This window comes from Physeter macrocephalus, chromosome 20 (genome assembly GCF_002837175.3).
Source record: "Physeter macrocephalus isolate SW-GA chromosome 20, ASM283717v5, whole genome shotgun sequence".
Taxonomy (NCBI): domain Eukaryota; kingdom Metazoa; phylum Chordata; class Mammalia; order Artiodactyla; family Physeteridae; genus Physeter; species Physeter macrocephalus.
The window spans coordinates 120,965,210-120,990,527 of NC_041233.1; the positions used below are offsets into that span (position 1 = coordinate 120,965,210).

Here is a 25,318-nt window from a genome sequence, read left to right on the forward strand (position 1 = left end):
AGGGAATTATTTCTCTAATAATGTACGTTTCTTTCCATCTTTTATGCTGGTGATACGTCATCCTAAGAAAACACTCTAATTGGATGATATTAAGAGACACTATAGAAAAATAATTAGGTGTATATTTGCCTTTTTAAATTTAGAAATGAGAAGAGAATGTTTTTAAAGACATCCCTGTAGAAGGAAATTATCTTATGGGCATACTCACACATAAACATCTTCTCTGGCCTTAAAGAAAAAAGGATAAAAAAAATTTTATTGCTTTATTTGAATAAATGGGTAAAGTCTGCAAAGTAAGACCTTACATTAAAATAGCACATCAGGGCTTCCCTAGTGGCGCAGTGGTTGAGAGTCCGCCTGCCGATGCAGGGGACACAGGTTCGTGCCCCGGTCCGGGAAGATCCCACGTGCCACGGAGCGGCTGGGCCCGTGAGCCGTGGCCCCTGAGCCTGCGCGTCCGGAGCCTGTGCTCCACAACAGGAGAGGCCACAGCAGTGAGAGGCCCGCATACCGGAAAAAAAAAAAAAAAAAAAATAGCACATCACAGTTTATAAAAATCCTTTAATATACATTATCTCTTCTAATCCCCACATTTTACCCCCATTTTACAGATGAGGAATCAGAGAATTTGGAACATGAAATTGATCTGCTCAGAGTTGCACAGTTACTAAATTTCAGACAGGGAGCTTGAACCCAGGTGATAGGAACTGAATGTTCGTGTCCTCCCCTACCCCCAAATTCGTATTTCCCTAACCCTAAGCCCCCACCCCATGACTGTATTTGGAGATAGGCCCTCTAACGAAATAATTAAGGTTAAATGAGATGGTAAGGGTGAGGCTTGATCTGCTAGGATTAGTGTTCAGATAAGAAGAGCCACCAGAGAGCTCTCTCTCCAGCCCTGTGAGGACACAGGAGGGTTCTCTTCCTGCGAGCCAGGAAGAGAACCCTCCCGGGAAAATGACTCTGCTGGACCTCGATCTGGGACTTCTAGCCTCTAGAACCGTGAGAAAGTCAACTCCCGTTGCTGAGGTCACGCCATGTGCAGTATTGCGTTACGGCAGCGCGAGCAGACTCAGAGAGTGCAGGTCCTTCTTACTCTCTGCCGTAAATCTAGTGCTGATTTACCTCTTCTATGGAAGATTTTAATCAACTGGCATTAAAACATCTGTAGACTCATGAAATAAAAGATCAGAAGATCTGTGAGAGGGTATCTCGGTCACCAGCTTCTTTTTGAACCTCTATTTTGAGAGGAAAGCTTCTAGAGGCAATTAGCATCCTATAGAAAGACGCAGGCTTCCAGCCTGAGCAAATCATGCTTACTATTTTAAAAGGTGCAACAAAGCCTCAGAAAATACATATCGTTGCTCTCCCAAACAATAACAGCGCCTCACTTTGCAGTTTATGGAACACTTTCCTATGCATGATCTCATTTGGATACTGCTTTTCATAATATGTCCCAGATGTAGAATTCTTTTCACTGTCCCATCCTGCTCTCCGTTGGTGCTCAGTCATTAAAGCAGCAGAAAAGTATTTATTGGGAAGAGGCTTTGAGTGTTATGCGCGCGCGCGCACACACACACACACACACACACACACACACACACACACACACTATCCCCAAATGAATAATGACAGAGAAGGGAATTCAGCAAGTATGCATATGTCAGCTTAAACTCTGACTCGATTTCCTTTTTAGTCAAAGAGCATCATAGCATGGTTTCCACTTAACAGATCACCTCATTGCAAATGCCGAGAATGGGAAGGGGGCTCGGTGGGTTCCGTTCAGTCCACGTTGCCTCTAGGTAATGTTTAATGTTTGCGATAACACGCATCTCTGCTTGGAGGCCATAATATGATTGGAAGGAGACTAAAAATTTGATTCTATTTCTATGTAAGACATCGACAGACAATATGGACTCAATAAACTGCCAGATAACAAATATGATATCAAATAATATGCTAAGGAAAAAGATCAATGGCAAAGTTAATATTTGGGGGGGAGCGGATCCAGACCAGCAGGGTTGCTGGGTACTTTCTGTGTATTCTCTAGTCACTTATTTTTCCTATAGTTCCGGAAATATTTTAAAACATAAAAATTAGAAAAAGGTTCAGATAAAGCAGGCTGAATCTTTTTCCTGTAATTGATTAAGTAGCTGTACTTTTAAAAATGTATTATAATTGTCATCGTAACTTTTCAAAAACAGGTCAGTTTTATTTAAGTTTGAAAGTTCCATTCTGGCTTTTTACATAGCTGTTTTCACAAGCAGTTTTAACAGTTGAAATCTGAAGTAAATTGAAATTTGTTATAAAATGATTTTTATTATATGTACCTTAAGATGTTACTAGTTACAACATAAGGTAACAGAGTGTTTTGTTTAGAAAATAAAAAAATTATTTTCAGTATGTATAACATAATACGGTAGAGTATTTATGATAAGAATTAATATGGTAGAGTTTTCATGTTTACATTTGAAGTGAAGTAATTTTTTTTACTGTATGTCCCTTAAATGTTTTACATGTATAACTTAAGATACTATGATGAGGTTTTTAAATTACCTTAAATTTTTAATATTTATAAGATACACTAATATGTTTCAAGAAAATACTGTAGAGTGCCTGAAATAAAGCTAAAAGCTTTAGAATTCACTGCATGACCCATCCTGCCTGCGCCCAGCACCATTCTTTGAGGAGGAGAAAAACTGAGGCTCAGAAGTTAGTTGGTTTATATGTGGTTATGTTTAGTCAGATAAAGCAGGTACTCAACCCTACGTCTCCTGTTTCCTTTTCTAGTACTTTTTCTTCTATACCAGACATTTTCTTTGTGATAAAGAATACGTTATCTGAAAAGCATAACAAATTCTGCATTATTTGGAATATTCAATTCGTTTTTCTTTTTCTTTATAAGCCACTTATCACATAGTAATAGCTTTTAGTTGCCTTCCAGCCTATTCTTATCCATATTCCAAAATGTGCTTTATTTATATCATACCATATACTCCATTTCAAGTCAGTAAAATTTAATTGCACTAAAATCAAATGTCCATTAGGAAATCAGGAGAGAAAAGCGTCTATTGATTGTATGTCAGCAGTTCTTCCTTGTCAAGATTGGGACAGATTTTTCCTTTTTTGCTTACTCTCTCAGGTAAAATAGCTTTTAAATGGGTAGAAGAATATCCTGAAACATATACTGAGACATTCTAAAGGTATTTAGATCCATTTTTCTATGCATATGTAAGTTTTATGTATGTTTCTGTAAAAAAAAAAAAATGGTTATGGAAAACTAAGAATTCTGTAGAGGATAATGTGTCTGTGGCATTATTGGCCTTAAGTATATTGAAAGAGGAACTACTTTAACAAGCAGAAGGTAGCCATTTCCATTTGCTTCCGCTCACTAACGTAGGTTAGGGTGCTTGACAGTAACAAAAAAGAGAATAGCAGAGATAATTCATACGACATGAAAAAGAGATGAATAAATTTACATTCTCTATAATTTGACAGCCATTTGTGTGGTATTAGGAACTTTCTAGAAAGCTGTTTAAATAGCTCCGAAGAAAACTCTATTCTTGCCTTCTGGAACTCTCACTGAATGTATATTGAGCTTTCTTTCATTCTTTTTTTTGTCTTTGAATTACCCTTTCATATTTAAGCAGTCTTGGTCTTTCTGATGCCATCTGAGTGATTTTCCCAGATCTCTTTTCCAACGCACTGGTACTCTCTACAGTTGTATTTAATGTATTGTTTGAACCACCCAGTAAGTTTCTAACTTCAGTGTCTGCATACACATCCTGCCTTTTTTTGTAACCGCTCCTTCTTTTTTCATGGTCTCTTATTCTCATGTTCCTAATTTCTTTTAAATCTGTAATCATTCTAAACATACTTATTGTTTTATCTCATGGCCATATTATCTGAAGTTCAGGGAGATAAATTTTTGCTTTTTGTTTTGTCTGTAGATTTTGACTCAAGGTAGATGTTTTCTCTTAAGCTTTGTAATTTTAGACTGTAAATTCGTTGAACGTAGGGTTTTATCTGTGGAAATCCTTGGTGACTTGAGTTGAGAGCATACTCTTCTGAACAGGTTTTGCATTTGCTTCTTCTGGGCCCTGGGGAGAGGGGGGTGGTGTTGCTGAGGAACACCACCTTTAATATTAATTTCTTGGCTTGGGGGCCCCAGAACTATGTCGACAGTAAAAGTTTCAACTTCATACTCCGACTCCAGAGAAGCCCAGGCTACCGGCTGAAACTTTTACGAGTTGTTTTCTTCCCCATCCAGGTTCAAGACAGCACAGCGAGCTTCCTTATTGCCTTTCGGCAATGAGAAGGTTTTTTAAGTCTACTCTTAGACTGAGGGTAGAGCACTTTAAGTGTCCAGGCTGTATGTAGGGGTCTCACTAACAGCTGAGGCATGAATTCTTGACTCTTGCTTGTACACTGAAATATTACAGAGACTGGCAGGTCTCCCCGGGGAAGCTACAGTGTTGGCTCATGTGCACTCAACCGATTTTCTCTCCCCTCTGTTTCTGGCCCATCCTTTCTTTCTAATTCAGTTATATTAATCTAAAGTTCACGTTCCACTGGTGGGCTAAGATTGTTGGCTGTTTTGTTCACTGCTATATCCTCAATGCCTGGAACAGAACCTGGCAGATGTTAGACAATAGATACACTAAATGAATTCATCCAAAAGGTATTTATTATATTTTACCCAACAATTCTGGATATTTCATAGCAAGGGAGTTGACAGCTAATCTAGGTTGCCACATTGCTTGAAACAGAAAATACAGTGGACTCTCAAAGAAAAAAGAATGCAAAGGTTGAAAAGACTCAGACCTTGATGATTTCTTCTAATCCTCATTTCAAGGAATGACCCTAAAGAAACAGAACCAAATTCTCACTAACTCAGTAAGTACAGTAAATCATTTCATGTGTGGTGATTAAATAATGCCTTCTGGCCAGTACAAATCTTCCTTTTACATCTTCTTGTTTATCTTCAAGGTTTTTCATACTCAAATATCTTCATATAAATAGCCTTACAATCAGTAATCTGATGATGAAGGTGATGAGAACAATGTTGTTTATGCATATAGTATTTTATGGCTTTTAAAGCACATTTCAAATTTTCATTTGATTTGTGTACAACTGTCAGAAATGTTTAAGTGACAGATAAACTGTGGTGACAGTTTTTACACAGTGCCATATTTTAACCAAAGGCTTGCAGAGGTATGTCAATGGACAATTCCCTTTCAGATACCTAGCTTGTGTGAGAATCGCTAGATAAAACAATGAACCAGAGGCGCAAGTTTATGTGAAAGTGATTTTCTGCGTGAGGTGAGGTCTCTCTTCTCTAATTTCCATTATACCATTTCTTATCTTTTTATTATAAGGAGATAAGGAGGATGGGGGTGAGAAAGGAGAGGAGAAGAAAGCGCCTTGAATATGTAAATGTTTGCGTTCAATTTGGACTCCACTGAGTTCTGTGGTATGACTAAGTACACATATTTTCTTAACTCAAGTTTTTCCCATTTATGAGGAAAATTCTTGCCACTTAATTTTTTTCTCCATAGGGATGTAATGTCAACTAAATGTCTGCAATATATATGATATTTTCTGAGCAAAGGAGATATTTTTAATGTAATGTACTATTTTCAGCATCATAAAATTCTTTGTATTTATAATATGCCTTTCCTAATAGCTCCTGAAATGTAGCCAGATGAGGGAGGTGCTTACCATTTTTACCAGAAGAAAAATTTGCCATTAGAAAATCAAGGAAAAGCAACTTCTGTAAGGCCACTGAGTTAGTTGATAATGGAACAAAAGATTAAGCGAAATCTAAGAATTACATTGGGATTTTCAAATGCAAAAGCTAACTATGATTTGGTCCTTGTATACTTGGAGCATCCACTCCAAGCTCTGGTCACTAGCAGCACTGTTTACAATAGCCAAGACATGGAAACAACCGAAGTGCCCATTGACAGACGACTGGCTTAGGAAGATGTTGTATAGATCTACAATGGAATGTTACTAAGCCCTCAAAAAGAATGAAATATTGCCATTTGCAGTAATGTGGATGGACCTAGAAAATATTATGCTTAGTGAAATAAGTCAGACAAAGAAGGACAAATACTCTATGGTATCACTTATATTGGAGTCTAAAACATAATACAAATAAATCTATGTACAAAATAGAAACAGACTCACAGGCATAGGAAACAAACGTATGGCTACCAAAGGGGAGAGGGAGGGAGGGGCAAATTAGGAGCATGGAACTCACAGATACAAACTACTACACATAAAATAGATAAGCAACAAGGATTTACTGTATAGCACAGGAAGTTTATCCCCAATATCTTGTAATAAACTATAATGGTGTACTTCAGTAAAACAAAAATCAACATGGTGGTAAAGCATACAACAGCAAAGTGTTTCACAGGTTTTGTTTGGGTGACCTGTTTTACGAAAGAGGTCCGTTTTGCAGAAAACTTCAGTTTTGCGTGAGACAGGTGGGAGAAGGTAAAGATACAGCCGGGAAGTAAAGTGAGAATGAACGGATTTGGTGGTAGAGAAACAAAGGCTTTAACCCCACCGTTGCTAGTAAACGGGTGTGGCTCCTTCTAAATGTTTGTCTAGTTCAACGGGGTCTGTGTATCTTGTAAATTCCGGGCGGGGGGGCCAGAGCCAGAGTTTATTCATACATTCAACTCACTGTCTTTGGTATCCAAGAGTTCTCAAGCCACAGGAAGAAGAATGCTTCTCCGGTTCTCTAGTAGTTCAGTCGAGTTAAAAACGTTTCTGCCCTTCCGCGGTTCTCGTCCCTTCCCCCAGCCTCACCCCCTGTCCTTCCCCTCCCTCCACCTCCCTCTCTGCAGCCCTCCGTCTTCCATCACCCATTTGTCTTTTGTTAGCGGACCCCACTCAAACTGCAAACAATTATCTTAAAGCAGCACAGCTGTCAGCCCCTAGCCTGCTCGCTCCCTTCCAAATTACAGTGTTTCTTCCCCGGGGACCTTTGTAGCCAGCCCGCCAAAGCCTTAAAGGGCACATGTGCACATACACCCACACAACGGTATCTGTACCTTCCAGCAGCTATTATTTTCTCTCCCCACTTTCCTGTTTGAAAGTCCGTTTTCCACTCTGGCCCCCGAAGACCTCAGCCCAAGGCTGTGAACCAGACAGAGCTGGACTGAGTTGCACCTAGATGTCCAGAAGCTGCCTGTGGTGGCTTTTAATTAAAGAAAAAAAAAAATTCAAACCAGCAAATACGCCCAGTTAGGTTAAAAAAAAAAAAAAAAAGTTCCTTTTCTTTTTTTTTTTCAAATTCTTGTCAGGATTCTGTGGTTATAGTAGATGGGAAAAAGAGACTCCGCTGAACTGCGTGACTAAGAGATCAGATTCCCTCTTCTCTGGGAACTGCCAAGACAGTAGTTTATTTTTGATGCCTGTGATATTTCCGATTCTTGCTTTGTTGCCTGTTAAAGGAAAAACGTTTCCTCTTCAGAGATATTGGATAGTGTGGTCTTACTTCTTGCGGACAAGGCTCTTTAGTTACTTTGATTTCCCTCATGATGTTCTGCCCTGAAGCTGGCTATTTCTTCCAGCTTAATAAGTTGCCTTTAGCACTTACTGTATGTCAGGCCCTTTATTTTTTAGATTCCTGTAAATAAGCACTATAAAATAAATGAAGCTCAGAGAGATATGTAACTTATTCAAGAAAACACCCCGTGAAAAATAAGGCTCCCATGTTTATTGTCATTTGTCTCTATGGCCCCTCCACCTCACTGGTTCATACAGCCGAGTTGCTATCCAGGAAAGTGGTCAAAAGTTTCTTTTCTTCCCCCTGTGGAGCTCAGTGAATATGCTTCCATTTGCTTGGAATTGGGTTTTATAATTTGATTAAACTGGAATCTACTGCATTGTCACATAGCTTTTTGAGGTCTAGTAGGCGGCACACCTCACTGTGTGTCTTATGATCCAGGCTTACCCCCAGCTGGTGGGTTTAATGGGAGCCTTCCATGTTCTGTCGAAGAGCTATAACTTCTTCGGTGGCAAACAGCTGGGCACTGTGGGTGAAGTCTAGTCTGTCTAATGTTCGTTAAGCTAATGTGAATTTGAACAGTACCTGCTATCATTTGTGTCCAGTTTATCAAATAAAAACAAGCAACTGTCAGGCTGCCATGAACGTTATATGAGCGGTAGGCACTTGAACAAAGAAGGACAGGCTGAAAGAAACAGCACTACTTAGGTACAGTATATAATTTCTAGTAAGCATAGTGCCAAGAATTTAATTTTTTACAAAAAAGGTAGGGAAGACCACTTGGAAAAAATAACCTACATCTTTTCTAAAATATCTAATTTGGAAGATTTTTAATCATAAGCTTTAAAATATAAGGAAAGCGTACTATACTTGGCAAATTATAATACATATTTTATGTATTGTTTCACATCTTATATATTTATATCTTATATATTCTTGTATATTTTAGGTAATTTCTCCATTATTCACACATCTTAAAAGGTAGATTTTAAATATTGGAACATCTGCCATGATTCAAAAGAAATATTCTGAAAAACCAGTTTCTGTAGTGCGTTACATGGTACCTGCCTGGATGAGATGACATCCCCTCCCAAGGTCCTGTTATTTCATAGATATCACCAATCATTCAGCATAGTTTTAGGAGTCTTTGAAGCACAAGGCTTAGTGAAGGTACTGAAAAATCCAAGGAGCTTTAAGTTGGAGTCCCTGCCTTTCAGGATCTAAGAATTTAGTTGGGGAAATAAGACATGTTTGCAAATTACCTTACAGTTAAAGGCAATACAGATGTGTAGCTGAGCCACTTTGCTGTACACCTGAAACTAACACAACATTGTAAGTCAACTATGTTTCAGTAAAAGAAAAGGCCATATGAGCAGGCCCCGCTTTTTACTTGCACTCTCCCTTCATTGACTTCTTCACCAATAGTCATTCATTCAACAGATATTTATTGAGTGTGTATCATCGTGTGGTCCTTAGGGGTTCCAAGGTGACTCTCCATAGAGAGTCTAACAGGGGACATGGAACCTATAAAAGTAGTATAATACAGAGGGAAAAGTGAAAAAAGCCGTGGAAAAGAAAGATAAAAAGAGACTTCCCTGGTGAAGCAGTGGTTAAGAATCCGCCTGCCAATGCAGGGACACGGGTTTGAGCCCTGGTCCGGGAAGATCCCACACGCCGCGGAGCAGCTAAGCCTGTGCGCCACAACTACTGATCCCGCGAACCACAACTACCAAAGCCCGTGCGCCTAGAGCCTGTGCTCCGCAACAAGAGAAGCCACCGCAATGAGAAGCCCGCGCACCGCAACGAAGAGTAGCCCCCGCTCGCCGCAACCAGAGAGAGCCCGCACACAGCAACCAAGACCCAACGCAGCCAAAAATAAATAAAATAAGACAAATACATTTATTTTAAAAAAGAAAAAGAGAAGATAAAAGACTCTAAGAAGACTCAGGAGAAATAACTGATTTCTACTTGAAGAAAACAGAAGGGGTGTCATCATTCTTAGAGCTTGAAATACACAGGGTTTGGATATAGAAAGTTGGAGGAACGTGTCTTTCAAATAGAAGCCACTGTACAGAAGTGGAAAGCTGTGGTAGAGATATAGTGGGTACAGCAAGCTTGACTAGAGCAGGGTTGCATCAAGAGATTCATGGGGGTAATGTTTGCAAAGATATCTTTAACAAGTATCACGTTCACCTTTAGAGTTCACTTTATGTTTTACAGGCAAAACGCCTTTGGAGTTTTCCAGGAATAAAATGACATGTTCAGAGCTATGTTTCAGGAACACTGAACTTGGTGACTCTGTGAGGTCCCATCTGAAACTTTTTCTCAAGCCCATGCAAAGTCTGTATCGGTGGATTAGCTTAAAGCAGAGGCTACAGTTGATGTTCTGGTTGTTCTTGGGTGGATCTGCCCACCGATGTTAGATTCTAAGTGCTGGTCTCCAAGTCCGAACCCTGTTCTCTGTTTCCTTGTGTGCCCACTTTGAACCTGGTCATAAAGCTTCGCTGGATATTCATCTGCCTTCCTATGAGATGAAAAGAGAATGTTCTCTCTATTCTCAGTACTTAAGCAAACTTTTTGATCTTAAACACACTTCAAACCATGTAACTGATCACGTTTCCCTCTTTTCCCTCTTTGCAACAAGGTAATTTAGAGCCAGGTTTGTACCCTTCTCTAAAAATGTGTAGAACTATATACAGCAGGCATTTTGTCCACTCACCTCATATCTGGCTTTATCTTTCACACTTTCAGTTTTCTTTTATTCTATCTTCCTCTCTCTGTTCAATTTTATTTTATCTTGCTATACTTTATAAAAGTAATCTGTCTTGAATAAGTCGATAAAAATAAATACATACGCCAGCTGCTTCTCACGTCCCGTAAGCCAGAATCTCTAGAACTAGCATTGACCTCCAACCGAATCCTTGGATTTTGCTTCTGTTTGTGATGGCCAGAATTTAAATTTCTGGCCATCCACCCCATCTCACTCAGACTCTGCACTTATTCTGTTCCATCAAATTTTAGATTGAACCTAGCTTTCATTATCTGGATTTGTTTTATTGGTAGGCCTCCTAATTAGGTAGTCAAATCAAAAGAGGTCCAGCAGACAGAACGCGGTGTGCTGAAACAACCTCAGACAACTGGAAAAGGGAAGGCTGTTTGCATGATATCTTGCACATTGTAAGTTCCTAATGAATACTTGCTAAATGAATGAGTGAATCCAGAGAAAGCAACAGCAGAAACTAATTAGTCTCAAAACCTTAAATGGAAGGTTTTAACCCACGATTTATATTTTGATTTAAGAATAAGAATCTTTCAGAAACTAGCACAACATTGTAACTCAACAATACTTCAATAAAAAATAAAATTTTTTTAAAAGCTAAAAGAGAATAAGAATCTCAAGTTCGACATAATGAAATATATGATGATAACAGACCTTAAATCTTTTAATGTTTCAGAACAATCTTAATATTTATAATGCTTTATCATTTATACAGTGCTTTCACCTGTTACTGACTTAGCAGATCCTTAGAACATAGAAGCTTGATAAATGCCTGTGGGATGAATGACGAAGTGTGTGAATAAATGAATGAATGAGTGCATTTCATTGACTCTTTAGCTTGCACTAATACCTGGATGGGACAGTGGTATTGGATTGTCCAAAAAGTTCATTCGGGTTTTCATAAGATGCTATGAAAAACCCAAACAAACTTTTTGGCAAGCGGTATTTCCCACATTACAGTTGAAGAAACAGAGGCTCACTATCATGATGACTGACTGAGTTAGGAAGTAAATTTGGTACCCTGACTTCTACGACACTGCTCTTCCCTCGACATAGTATAATATCTGATATGTCATTTATTCTGTGTAACCTATCTATAATATAAAACCATTCTTTCATGGGGCTGTACTTAAAAACATGGAGTCATCTGCTTCTTTCTAGGCACAGTCTTAATACTTTTCCTTTTGAAATGTTTCTCTTCTTTCTCTCTTTGTTGTGAGGCTGACCTAGTCTAGGCCCTTGTAACTGTACCTTATTATTTTTTTTAAGTAATTTTATTATTTATTTATTCATTCATTTTTTTGGCTGTGTTGGGTCTTCGTTGCTGTGCGTGGGCTTTCTCTCTAGCTGCGGAGAGCGGGGGCTACTCTTTGTTGTGGTGTGCGGGCTTCTCATTGCGGTGGCTTCTCTTGTTGCAGCACACGGACTCAGTAGCTGTGGCTCGCGGACCCTAGAGCGCAGGCTCAGTAGTTGTGGCGCACGGGCTTAGTTGCTCCGTGGCATGTGGGATCTTCCCTGTCCAGGGATCGAACCCGTGTCCCCTGCATTGGCAGGTGGATTCTAAACCACTGCGCCACCAGGGAAGCCCGTAACTGTAGCTTATTGTATGTCATCTTATAAACAGCTTCTTGAAATGTTCCTTAAAGACATCTATAGAGATTCTAATCATATGCATTGATGCTAAGAACAGCAAAGCTAAGTAGTTAAAGGATACCTGAATAATAAATCTTACATGAACTTTCAACTGTTTCTTTTATTCTCACACGATTAAAATTGTATGTGCTATTTTCACCCTGCCATGTCTTCAGAGGTTAATTTCCCTTTAACTGAGAATTAGACTTCCGTAATTTTTCATGAGCACCAAAACAATGGACCAAGTAAGATTTCTGTAGTTTCCAGAATGGGAATCTTCAAGAATAGTGACTGTACCAGGAAGCAACTCTGTTTCATAGATTTAGGTGTGATCTCTGTCCCTCATTTCAAGAGTAAGAAATTATTAGTTGTTAAATGATATGATACGGATTATTAGAGACCCCTGGAAACATGGTGTTACTAATATTATACACTGTGGGAGGAGTAATTTTAATTGTCGTACCCTGTAAAGAGGTTTGATACTATGTATTCAAACTCTTACATATCATGTATCCATTTCATGCAACCAGAATTACAATGTTAGACTGTGTTAACAGTCACTGCTGGAGTTCACACTGTAGATGTGTGTTTCCTTTTCTCTTTTCTTATGTGCGTTTATATTAATAGCATGATTTAATACATCACTTTAAAATTAGATTGCACTTTGAACTGAAGTGAGTCAAAAATTGACATCTTATGCGCGCAGAACCCTAATGAGTTTAGCATTAAATTAAGGAGTCATCTGTCTGTTGGCTAAAATGTAGTATTTGTGCATTCTAGCGTGTCCAAAGCTAGGTAATGCGAATGAGAAGTGGGTCTCAAATGTTCCGTTCATTTGCGTATTTTAACTTGTGACTTACTAGCTTTAGAGAATTTTTTCCTGGTTACAGCCCACTGTTGTGTTTATGTTTTGAAGTTGCTGGATCCCTTATGATTCCGGTTTAGAACAAAATATTTGTACCACTGACATAGTGGCATGAGTCGCTCTGATCACTTGTGACTTACACCAAAATGTAGTTCTGCTGCATACTGTGAAATTGGAAAATCTGTTCTGCATGTGTTCTAATGGATGTAACAGTCATTAAGTATATGACTCTTCTGACGTTGTAATCAGCTGTGATTCAGTCTGTTAAATATCCATGAAACAACATCTGCTTCACGCAGTGACCTTCTGCTACAGAATACTTAGCGTCTATTAGTCGATCATAGTGCAGACCTGCCTTATTTGAAATGCGCTAGAGTAGTCTACTGCTGTTTAGCAACTAGCTTGTAAGAATTTATTGCAGTTAAATAAAGCTTAAAAAAACTCCATTAAATAATTATAGGGATTATATGCATTTCCAAAACCTTTGTGTTCTACAGAAATTACCCATTTAATTTCAGGGTTGGTTTGTTTAAAAACGCTGAAATCTAAAGGCACATTAGGGGAGCTGTCAGATGCTGTTTTCTGTAGGTGTTAATAAAACCAGATGAAAAAAAAAATCTGAAACAAATTAAAACCAAAAGCAATTTTACCATCTGTGGTATATTCATTAGAACCTTGTGTATCAAGGGTAAACTTGCTCTTAGAGAATGTCACTGAACACCCGCTTAATAGAACAATATGCGAATGTATTAGGTTATGGATTTACATGCAGTTTTTAATGCTAATTCATCTACAGTGGATCCCCAAGAAATTGGTAATGTGTATAGATGTGTATGTGCACATACACATAAATATAATGTTTCCATTTCTTTTTTCAGAGCAACCTGCAAACAACCAAGGCCAATCCACCCTGCAGCCTCTGCCACCTTCCCATAAGCAACACTCCGCACAGCATCATCCATCCATCACTTCTCTCAATAGAAACTCCCTGACCAATAGAAGGAACCAGAGTCCGGCCCCGCCGGCTGCTTTGCCCGCCGAGCTGCAAACCACACCCGAGTCCGTCCAGCTGCAGGACAGCTGGGTCCTTGGCAGTAATGTACCACTGGAAAGCAGGTAAGCCTTGAAGTTGAGACTTTCAGAGTATTTGATTGTTAGGACCACACAATGTACCTGCACGGAGAATGCATGTTTGACAACAGTCAACAAACCATATTTTTTAAATATCTGAAATGGAAAGATAAACTAGTCCAACCCTTTTCTCACCAAGAGAGATTTACCATTCTTACATACTCTCTGTTTTGTCTTCTCTAGAAACAGTTCCACATGACTGGTACTCTTTCAGTTGCTGGACCAATGAACTTTCCTATCCTTTTCACACGTTCTGTAGCCTACAAGAGATGAGAACAAATGGCTTCAGTGAAACTTTTCTTTGCTGCCATTTTTTTTCTGATCTACAGATGATCAGGCATGTAGAGCGAAGGATGGAAATGTAAATGTGATTCTCAGTCCCGTGATTCAGTGATTATATTGCGCATCTACTTGGTTCCAGACGTCCCTGCTTTTCACAGACTCCGTTTTGTCCATCACATCCTGAAATCATAGTGGACCCCCACTGATGCTGCTTCAGCAGAAGTCAGAGGACCACCTGTTAAGGATATTTTAGTTTCTTGCAATATGAGGGAGATGGGACCTTTCAGGTTCCTTCCGTCATTATTTCCATTCATTTTTAGACAATTCTCTTAGAAAATTCTTCCTTATGATTCCTGAAATTTCCATCCTCTGGTCTCCATCATGCAGTTGAGAATCTGTAACTGTGCAAAATCATTTTGCCCCATTTCTACAGCATGGCCCGCTCTCAGCATGGCCTGTGGACCCCTTCACTTCCAGAAGCTTCACCAGCTCAGTGCTCTTTCTCTGACGCATACTGGTGTTTCAGTGAGGTTCTTAGTGACTTCTAGCACATCTCAGGCCGCAGTTAGCAACCTGCTCACACAAGAGTGTAGATCAGTAAGAGCTATTTTGAGCTAATTCATTTCCTTTTAAAATATCCCCGGCTACAGAAAATCTTACCTTCTTCCTTTGGCCAGGACCTCAACAGTCAGCATCTCCTTTGTGCCACGTATCACACACGCAAAGAGTGTGGTGTCCTAGCTCATGGGTCTCCTGTTGGCAGCTTTGCAGCAATGTTCCTCTAGCACTCCTATTGGTATTTATTTCTTTCCTGCCCTCAGGTTCCAATAGGTTCAGAGAAAAAGACTCATCACCACATAGAGCCAGAAACCAGAGGGCTCTGGCCCTCCTGGGAGGATGCCCTGCCCTGTAGAGCCCCTGGCTAAAGTCAGCATTTCAGTTAGCTTCTGGGTGATGAAACGGGTCTCATGATGAATAGCCTGCTTTTCTTTTTCTGCCATTAATTGCATGATCTAAACCAATTCTGCCTTGAGGATGAGCAAGCAGGATGTCCTCTCAGTTATGTGTCCGCAATAAAATATTTCTGTCTTTTCTTTTACTCTTGACCTCAAAAGAAGTTTCCGAAGAACGCTTGTCTTTTCATCTGCAGTGTCAGCCAAGAGTAGTTGGGTTTTATTATTTATTTTGTAATATTGGACACTCTTCTGGAAAAATTAGAAAGTGTAGGAGAAGTAGGCAAACAGCAGGTTTCTTCACTTAAAGACAAAGAATCATGTACACAGAATTTTTTCTTAGCACAGAGCTAAATTTACTCAGTGTCATTAGTTAGCACACACTGAACAATCAACACTGATGCACTGTTGTCATTTGGAAAAAAATTTATTGGGAAAAAAGTAATTTTCCAGTTGAGTCATCAAATTGAATATGGATAATTGCATTGTAGTTGACAATAATTGTGTTGAAAAATATTTATGAAATATGCCAAGTTAGGTCATCAGAAATGTGTTTAATTTAGGGGATGTGGTAGTTAGCACAAAAGCCTCAAAAACCAGTGATAGGAACGTTGGTGTTCCTTGAAGCCATGTCTTATAGAGCAGATATTTGGAATAATTTGGGGGAGAGATAAGTGTGTTCTTGTTATTCCTCGTATTGTGCTAATGAATATCTGTTGCTGGGAAGTTAGGGAAGAAAGTAGCTCCTTAGAGGACAACTCACAGTAGCTGTATGTGAAATTGTAGTTGATTTCTCTAAATTCAGACCGTATAAGAAATCACTCTCAGGGCGATTTCAAAGCCGTACCATTTGAAATTCCATTTCAAAGCAATACGGTTAGTGAACCATCAATGGAATGACACTTTATAGTTTTATGAATTGACCTAGTAAGAAAATCTGTCAGTTGATATTCTCACACACATTTATAGAAAGTATAATGAATTTGAAAATTGTACATCATGCTAAAATTTTTCAATCTGTAGTATAATTTTGTTATTTTCTCCTTTTCCAATGTTCACATCTTATAATAAAAAAAAATGGCATTTCAACTTGGAGGTACTCAGTGAATCAACCTAGGCAGAGGTGTGAGAATTTCACACTGTACTGACATAGTGCCACCGTGGTTTCTTTAATAGTCTCCCTTGGCTGGAACTCTTGAGGTGAAGAGCCAGTCTTATTTATCATTGATTTTTCCTTTTTTAGTTAAGGTTCCCTATTGAGTATGATTCTCAGTTTCAACTATATTAACAACTTTATCCAGACTTGTGTCTGCCTTTGACTGTTTTTTAATCTAGTGTAGAGTTTCGTCTTTGGCAATTATTGCTGTTTATACATAGACTCATCTTACTGATTGTCACCTTTCTGAAACTGTCATTTAAAGGATGTAAGCTATAAAGATTGAAATTCAGTTCTGTGTAGATAAGAACCTCTGGGTTTTTTTCTCTTTGTCTCTTCCCCTTTTCTCCTTTCAGCATATCCTGATAATAGTTGGTTACAAGTGGCATGTAATACTCCAGGAAAATCTCAAGTCATTTGCACCTAAACTTGGTACAAAAGACATAAAAGATGTGTCCTATCTGTTTCAACGTAGCTTTCCTTTTTTTTTTTTTTAACATCTTTATTGGAGTATAATTGCTTTACAATGGTGTGTTAGTTTCTGCTTTACAACAAAGTGAACCAGTTATACATATACATATGTTCCCATATCTCCAGTAAAAAGCATTTTTTCCCACCAGCAGTTTCTTGCTTCCATAAAAGTGTGTCTGTCCTTTCTCTAATGAATTTAGCCGTTGCTGCCGCTGGAGGCTGTCGATGTCATTGTGTACCGTGCACTTCTACCCACTAAACAGAGTAGCTCTGGTCGCCCATCTCCAGCGAGTTTCAGATCTAGAGTCACATCAAGATGCGAACAGGCACTTGCCGTTTATAAGCACGTTCTTATTATCTCATCCTCTCCTAAGAGTAACAATCAGGGCCTAGACAGAACTCCAGTACTTGCTTAGAACTTTTCTGAAGACTCCTTTTCTTTGAGCTCAGTATTTCTTGTCCTTTGTATAATTCATTTTTAGGGCATCTGATCGCCTATAGCTCATCCTTTGTTTATCTTATACTTCAGCTGCTTCCATACATAATAATAGCTGCTACCAGAATATAGAGCAGCTGAAGAAAAGTGTACACTTGACTCAGGATAGCACCACTTAAAGGTGCAGTACGGAGACTCTCATTGAGAATCCTGACCTTCAGCAATTGTAAAGTTAATTGCCTGCAAGTTGCTCATTTATATATGTGAATTACGTAGCTTAGTAGTTACCTATTAGATGTTAACCAAGTGGTTCATGTGTAGCTATTTAATAAAAGATTTATTAAAGTCTCATTTATTGAAGTCTGCTTTGGCCTTGATAGTTCATTAGTGATGTTCCCATAGCTTTTTACCCTGTAGCTCAGCAATGCTTTGCTAATTATTAATGTATGAATTTGCATATTAAATTACCTTTTTATTATTGCATTTTTAATTCACATATCAAGATGTCTTGGGCTGCTTTAATGTGAGATCAATTGCTACATCTTTAAAAAAAAAAAAAAAAACCTAAACAGAAGTATCATTTACTAAAGTAAGATATTCTCCTTTTTTTTCCCCTCTTTTATCTGCACTCTGAATGGTTCTAAGGAAAAGGAAAGACAATCAGGTCTGAGTCAGCCTTGCCTATTAGAAGTCTAGGCAGCAACACACACGTCCTGGCCGTATAGTACCAGGGTAGAGCTTTCCCAGTTGAAAAATTGTACCTCCCCCTACAAGCTGATAACCAAGCTACCTTTAGCAAGGCAGTAAGTAGTAAGATCCTCCATAATTAAAGATACAGCTGTAAGTAAAATATACCTGGGAAGGTAATCTACTGACTTAAGTTTACTGAGTCATGCCCTATCCTTTTGTTAAAGATAGTTTGAGGAAACCCAAGGACACCTGTGGGAAAAGAGAAAATCACAAAGTACAGTAAAGAGAGGTAAAACTGAAGAAGCCTAAAGTTACTGAACGTAAACTTCAAAATCAGATGTGGATCTAGGCTAAGAAATTCTTAATTAATCTTTGAGAGTCTCACCATCTCCATTTGTTTAAAAAAAAAAAAACCCAGTAAACTCACCTAAAATTACATACTAATGAATAGGAAAAATCAAGGGATTCCAGATCTCTTGAAATATTTCACCTTTAATAACTTAGGGTGTTTGTTAAAAGGCCCGTAGAGGGATATGTGTCCAGTTTTAAGAGTAATAGGAAGACAGATGTGTGATGCAGGAGGATTTGCTAGGAGGTGTTTATATTTAAGACTTGTTTCAATTTGTGGCTTAAAAATTTTTGTCTCAATGAGAGGAGGGTAATTCCAGAAGCTGTTGCGGTCCTAGTTCAGTGCCTGTGTTCTGTCGTGACCGTATAATTTATCATCCAACCAGGACAATATGAGAGTGAAAGGGAACTGTGAACAGTTACAGTTACAGTGGAACTACAGGCATAAACTAAGGCTGTTGTGGGCAGAGAGGCATATGGTTACCCTACTAAGTTTTATTCCCAAGAGTAAAGTTACTTTGTAAGTTCAAATTATTTTATACATAAGGTAAATAATAACAGAGATCAAGTTAGAGGCAGTGGAAAGGCAGCCCTTGGTTGAATACAGGTGTGACTCCTACTTTGAAATTTTCTAGTTTCTGTTGCCAACACGTAGCAAATATTTAACCCTTTGTCAACCCCTTCACAGAGAAAGCTTCTGTTGGCCCCCAAAATGTGTCACTCCTAGAAATGATACATAAAGTGGTCGTCTTTATTTTCTTCTCACAGTATCAAGAGAACAGGAGGGGGCATATACTGAAGTCAGCATGTTGAATGACTTTTTTCTCCCAGAAAGTTCAAATTTAATTTCTTAAATGTAAAATGTTAAAGGTAACATTTAATTTCTTAAATCATCTATTAACTAAAAATGTTAAACAAAGATAAATTTGATCCTGGTTTTACTCAAAGATCCATGTGCCTCTGGCAACATTATAATTTGGTTTCTGAAACCATTCTCTTATACTGAAAGAGTCCTCATTCTAAAATAAAGTATGAGATAAAGATTCAAAGATGATTACTAAGTGAAAGCAAAAGCATCATTTTCAATACAAGATTGCTACTAACCAGGTGTAATCCTGCAGTCTCAGTTTGGTTGTTTAGCAGGCGTCCTGCCAATAATTAAAATGAGAAAGTGGGCTGTGGACTGATTGTAGCTCTAAAATAAAGGTCATTCCCAGGAATCAGTATTGATATATATTCCTGAATAAAACCTAGTAGATCTAGTAGAGATATAAACACAGTTTAGCATCATGAGGAGAACATGTGCTTTGCAGTCAGACCTGATTTTTAATCGTAGATCCATCATTTAAACTAACCATGTTGCCATCTACAAATTATTTAATTATTTAAATCTGAGGTCAATTTCCAATGCAATAATAATGCCTACTCATAATAGTGTTGTATTAAATGAAATAATGTAACCAACTCATCTGGCAATAGGCGCTTCATAAATGTTTTTTCTAAGTATGACCAAACAATAATAATAGTAATAACAACCATTGCACAGGATAAGATAACCCAATTGCTTAACAGCCGAACGAATATCTTTTATTATTAAGTAGCTCTCTTCTCTCCAGGAATGAAGAACATATTTGTCTTAACTGGAATAATTATGTCTATCTACTTTATCTTTATGAGTTAGGTAGTCCAAGCCTTAACCCACAGTTTTACCAGAATAAAATCTCTTGGTTTTTTTTTTTTTTTTTTTCACTATTCCTGTCATTCAACAAAAAGTACATGAATTTTTGCAAGTCTTAATTTTGTTCTTGAGAAGAAAAAAAAAATCTTCAAATTATAATGAAAGGCAACTATTCATATCCCTGAAACATTTAGTTAACTAAAGGAATAAATGTTTGGAATGAATCTATAAAAGCCTTGAGAGACGCATTGTCTTCACATCAGTCAGAAGTTAGACCCCAGCTATATTGAAGGGTTTTAAAGCTTTAGGTATCTTTTGAGTATGATGAAGTTACTGTACAAAAGAGTAGGAGTGTTATTTTGTTTAACTGAGGTGAACCAGTTTTTTTTAATAGCAATTAAGCTACCAAGAAAGTATGCATTAATCATTTGCTGCAGGCCTTAGATGATTTTTGAAAGCATAATTCCAACCAGTTGCAAATACTGTATACTCTGATAATGTTTGGTTTTGGATAACCAGCAATCTGTATAAAATATTCATAGAAGATAACCTGAATTTCCATAGTACCGAGAGTAATGAATTCTTAACTACTCCTAACACGTTTCTGGTCGCTTCTCTGAACGTGATCAAAGTAAAAGGTCACCTGTGCCATTACTGTGGTCGTAGCTAATGACTGTGGTTTAATCATAATCTTTTTCTGGATCTGACCTATTCATTTTGAGACACCTCTCTTCTTCCTCGGCAACTGTTTTTGGAAGTTTTTAAAAATCCTTTTACTCTTCACTAATGTTGTCTGTGAAAATACGTTTCGACCCTCTTTCCTTGATTGTGTGTGTGTGTGTGTGTGTGTGTGCGTGTGTGGGGTCTCTACTTAACATCATTACTACATGTTGATTTTATCTTTTCCTAGAATTTATTGTCCAATTTTAAAACTATGTGTTTCTCTCTAAAATTTCATCCTCTGGTTTCATCACCAATTAATATATACCCTGTCAAAGACAATTGCTCTTCTTTTCCTGCGTTTCTTCATTTTGCCTTGACGTTCTTGTGCCTGTTTTATTTCTTTCTCCTTTAATTGCAAACCTGAGTCTGTGTCAGATTACACCCTTCTCAGAACCCTTTCTTCTTAGCCCGTTAAGATTAAATTCTTGAACATGCGATTAGCCAACTAAGTTTAATAAATTCTATTTGATAACCCCTCTGATTCTGCCAAGACCCTCTTTATGATTTCGTAGCGTCTCACCTCATATTCTGAACCGCTTAAAATGCTCCTACCAGAAGTCATCTTGTTCCAGTTACATCCTGCACTAATAGAATATTGCTTCTTTCTGGTCATGGTGTACGAGACACCAGATCTGGGTTAAAATCTCAACATCCTACTAGCTATATAACCTTGGGCCAAGTACTCATACATTTTTACCTCGTTTTCTCATAAAATGGGTTTGATGATACTTCACAAACATTTTATAAGTATTCCTTGAAATATCATATGTAAAGTGTCTGGCACTTCAGTTTCTGTTCTGTTCTTCTTTTCTTATGCTATACCTTTAAAAATAAAATAATTGAGTTAGCATTTATAAAGGTAATGACAGCTACCAAGGAAGGCAATGAAGGCAATGACAATTACCAGGAACTTACATGCTGATTAATTTTTGTGAGCAGTTAGGTAGCATTCTCAGCTTTGGAGCTAGGTATTTTGTTATTGTGAGAATAATCACTATATCCTCAGTTTAATTGGGGTGACTTCCTAGAGGAAATAAATTATGAAGTAAATTTTCAAAGACAGGGTTTGTTTTAGAAAAAGCTAACAGTGATAATATGGGGAAGAAATTACCTGAGATAGTGGTGGAGTAGTGATACTTCATAAAATAAAGCCTGAATGCATTCATTCGTTCAGCAGATGTTTATGAAATGTACCCATATGAAAAACTCAAGTTTATTATGGAGGACCTGTAGAAGGTATGACTGCTTCTAAAAAAGACTGGACTATATTCCAGAGCAAATTTCAGGGTTGGAATTGATTTTAGAGATTATCTAATCCGAACTTTTTAAGGTCCATGGAGATTTAGTAAAGTGCCTGAGATCATGTGATCACTAGCATTCAGCTAGCTCTCAGGTTCCAAATTCATTACCTTTTCTTCTTGCAGTGTCTCCACATTTTTTTTATTACATATGAAAGGGAAAAATAAAGTACTCAACTCCAAAATATATGTATTTATCAAACTAAAAATTATACAGTTGTAGCAATGTACTGATCTTATGCATGTTATCATACATATATAAAACTAAAAATTGAAAGGATGAAATGAAATAGATAATATTTTTAAATAATTTTCTTTTATTTAAGTCTATTAAGTTTGTTCATGTAGTAAATTATTTATTAAATATACACTTATGAAATAATTACATATCAAAGTCATCATACCTTAAACATTTTTCCATCCTATCTAACAATTATATATACTTCCTTTTTTTTTTTTTTTTTTTTTTTTTTTTGTGGTACGCGGGCCTCTCACTGTCGTGGCCTCTCCCGTTGCGAAGCACAGGCTCCGGACGCGCAGGCTCAGCGGCCACGGCTCACGGGCCCAGCCGCTCCGCGGCACGTGGGATCCTCCTAGACTGGGGCATGAACCCGCGTCCTCTGCATCGGCAGGCGGACTCTCAACCACTGCGCCACCAGGGAAGCCCCCTTTTGACGAATAAAAGTTGTATGTATTTAGATTGTACAATTTGTCTCTTTAAGGTGTACGTGATGATTTTATATATGTGTGTGTGTGTAACTGAGTTAATTAACACACCCATCACGTCACATAGTTCTCTTTTGTGTGTATGTGTGGTGAGAACACTTAGGGTCTACTCTTTTAGCAATTTCAAGTACACAATATACTATTATTATCTGTAATGACCAGGCTGCACATTAGCTCCCGACTTAACTCACCTTATAACCGAGTGTCTCTCCAGTTCGCCCGCCTCCCAGGCCCTGGTCTTGGCAACCAGACCATTCTTCTCTCTGGTTCTATGAGTTTGACTTCTTTTTTTTTTTTTTTTTTTTTTTGGCCGTGCAACACAGCATGTGGGATCTTAGTTCCCTGACCAGGGATTGAACCCACGCCCCCTGCATTGGGAGTGCAGAGTCTTAACCACTGGACCGCCAGGAAAGTCCCGAAGTTGACTTTTTTAGATTCGACATATAAATGAGATCATACTGTATCTGTTGTAACTTGGCTAATTTCATTTTGTAGCAAACTAATTGGATGTTGTTGCATTTTCACATTTTTAAGTAAACAAAGGCAAAGCCCACTAAAATACCATGTTTTGCAGACATTTAAGCAGTTTAGAAAACTGATAATTGGCATAGGTGGCAGTCCATCGTTCTTGGCAACAAAATTATAATGAGAATAATTCCAAATGTACATTTTAAAAATATTCTCTCTGGACTAAGCGGTCCTTCAGAGAAGCACTACTTTCTTACTCATTCTTGAAAAATACCTGTACCTTAACGAGACAGAGAAATAATTTTTTCAAAAATAAATTCTTGGTAGCATACTACTGACAGCCACTTGTCATCACTGAAAAGTTCAGCAGATTTGGACCCATTTTATATATTGAACCCATTTTTGTGGTTTATAACTCTTTGGGGTACTTTGCCATGAGCTCGCTGGCTGACCTTTAAGCGGTTAAAAAGGATTTTCAAGATCACTCCACTACTCATCCCAAAGAATGAGTGAAGAATTTTGTATTCAGTTAATCACACACAAGCTGCAAAAACTGAAAGGTGAGGACGTTACTGGTAAGCCCTCCTCTTGGTGAGCTCTGTTCTCCGTCTTAGGATACCTCATGGACGTTAGTGACTTTCCAACGAAAGGACTGGGTGTAGGCTCCCCAGTCATCAGTGTATTCAATATTGTAAAAGCCTGGTATCTTATTTTTAAAATACGAGATAAATACCGATAGAAGGACGCTTTACACATGCATTAAGATACATAGCTCATATGGCGACTACTACTATATTACATAACTGGTTAAAAACGTAAGTTTTAAGGACAAAAAGTCATGACTCTGCCCCTGTACGAACTTTGCCAAGTTAAGGCTCAGTTTTCTCCTCTTAAAAAAAGCAGAGTTTACAATCACACAGAGTGGGGATTTTATGAAGTTTAAATTACATAAGTTTTTCTTTGTACACAGTAACTAGGTCCTCAGTCAGCCTAACTTAAACCACTCACCGCTCTTTGCACTGGTTGTTTTCTGTTTTGTTTTGTTACATACTTCTTGTTCACTGTCACGCATCTGATTGATTAGGATACCTTCAGCATCTCTTAACAACCCTGGAATTCTTTTATTCTTCAACTTACATCCACACCTGAAATTCTTCTCTTTACCTATATTCACACTTCCTTCTCAAATTTATAGAAAGAGCTTTGCTGAGCAATTTTAAGCCATCAATAATTAAATGAATTAATAATTAAGTAGATTAAATCTTGTTCAAATAGCACATAGGAATTTTTTTTTAAATAAATGTATTTATTTATTTTTGGCTGCGTTGGGTCTTCGTTTCTGTGCGAGGGCTTTCTCCAGTTGCGGCGAGCGGGGACCACTCTTCATCGCGGTGCGCGGGCCTCTCACTGTCGCGGCCTCTCTTTTGCGGAGCGCAGGCTCAGTAGTTGTGGCGCACGGGCCCAGTTGCTCCGCGGCACGTGGGATCTTCCCGGACCAGGGCTCGAACCCGCGTCCCCTGCATCGGCAGGCAGACTCTCAACCACTGCGCCCCCAGGGAAGCCCAGCACATAGGAATTTTAAGATCTTTTTCATTTCCATCTTAATTTTAATATATTTAGTATGTAATAACTGCCAACAGTAGTGTGATTGATATCTTAAAACGTAGGAAAATATCTAATATAGATTTGGGCATTGATACCATGGCTACACGGTTAAAATAACTAAAATATAACAAAGACTATTAAACTATTTTAGCCATCTTGATAATGGTTTAAAAAAATCTGCATATTTAATCTGGTTGTTCAGTTCTTAATGCTCCCAGGCAAACTGTATAACATGACTTGTTGCTTGATCATAAACATGTCCAAGTTAAAACAAGTCATAATAAAAATATTTTGCCTCCTATTGTAGACCTATTTATTTATTACAACTGTGGTTATACTTAAATTTTATATTTTATGTCTCTCGCTTAAGACTGAAAAGTGAATGTATAAGACAGTAAAGAATTCACTAAAATATATTTCCCACAAATCATCTTAATACTGTCTAGAATTTTGCCTCCCAATTTTCAGAGATCAGTTAACTCATAATGCTGTACTTACCACGTACCTGTTTGTACATTCAGTATGATTATAAATTGATACAGAGGCAATTGC

The 25,318-nt window shown here is 38.0% G+C and overlaps 1 protein-coding gene across 8 annotated transcripts in view; it reads left to right on the top strand.

The window, feature by feature from the left end:
- The window catches only part of TENM3 (teneurin transmembrane protein 3), a 450,345-nt gene that overhangs the window by 250,523 nt on the left and 174,504 nt on the right, over nucleotides 1-25,318 (top strand). For all 8 annotated transcript variants that reach the window (XM_055081142.1, XM_028481606.1, XM_055081143.1 and 5 more), the window contains one exon: nucleotides 13,680-13,917. In XM_055081142.1, the coding sequence (XP_054937117.1) occupies nucleotides 13,680-13,917 (238 nt within the window). The remainder of the gene's footprint in view (nucleotides 1-13,679; nucleotides 13,918-25,318) is intronic.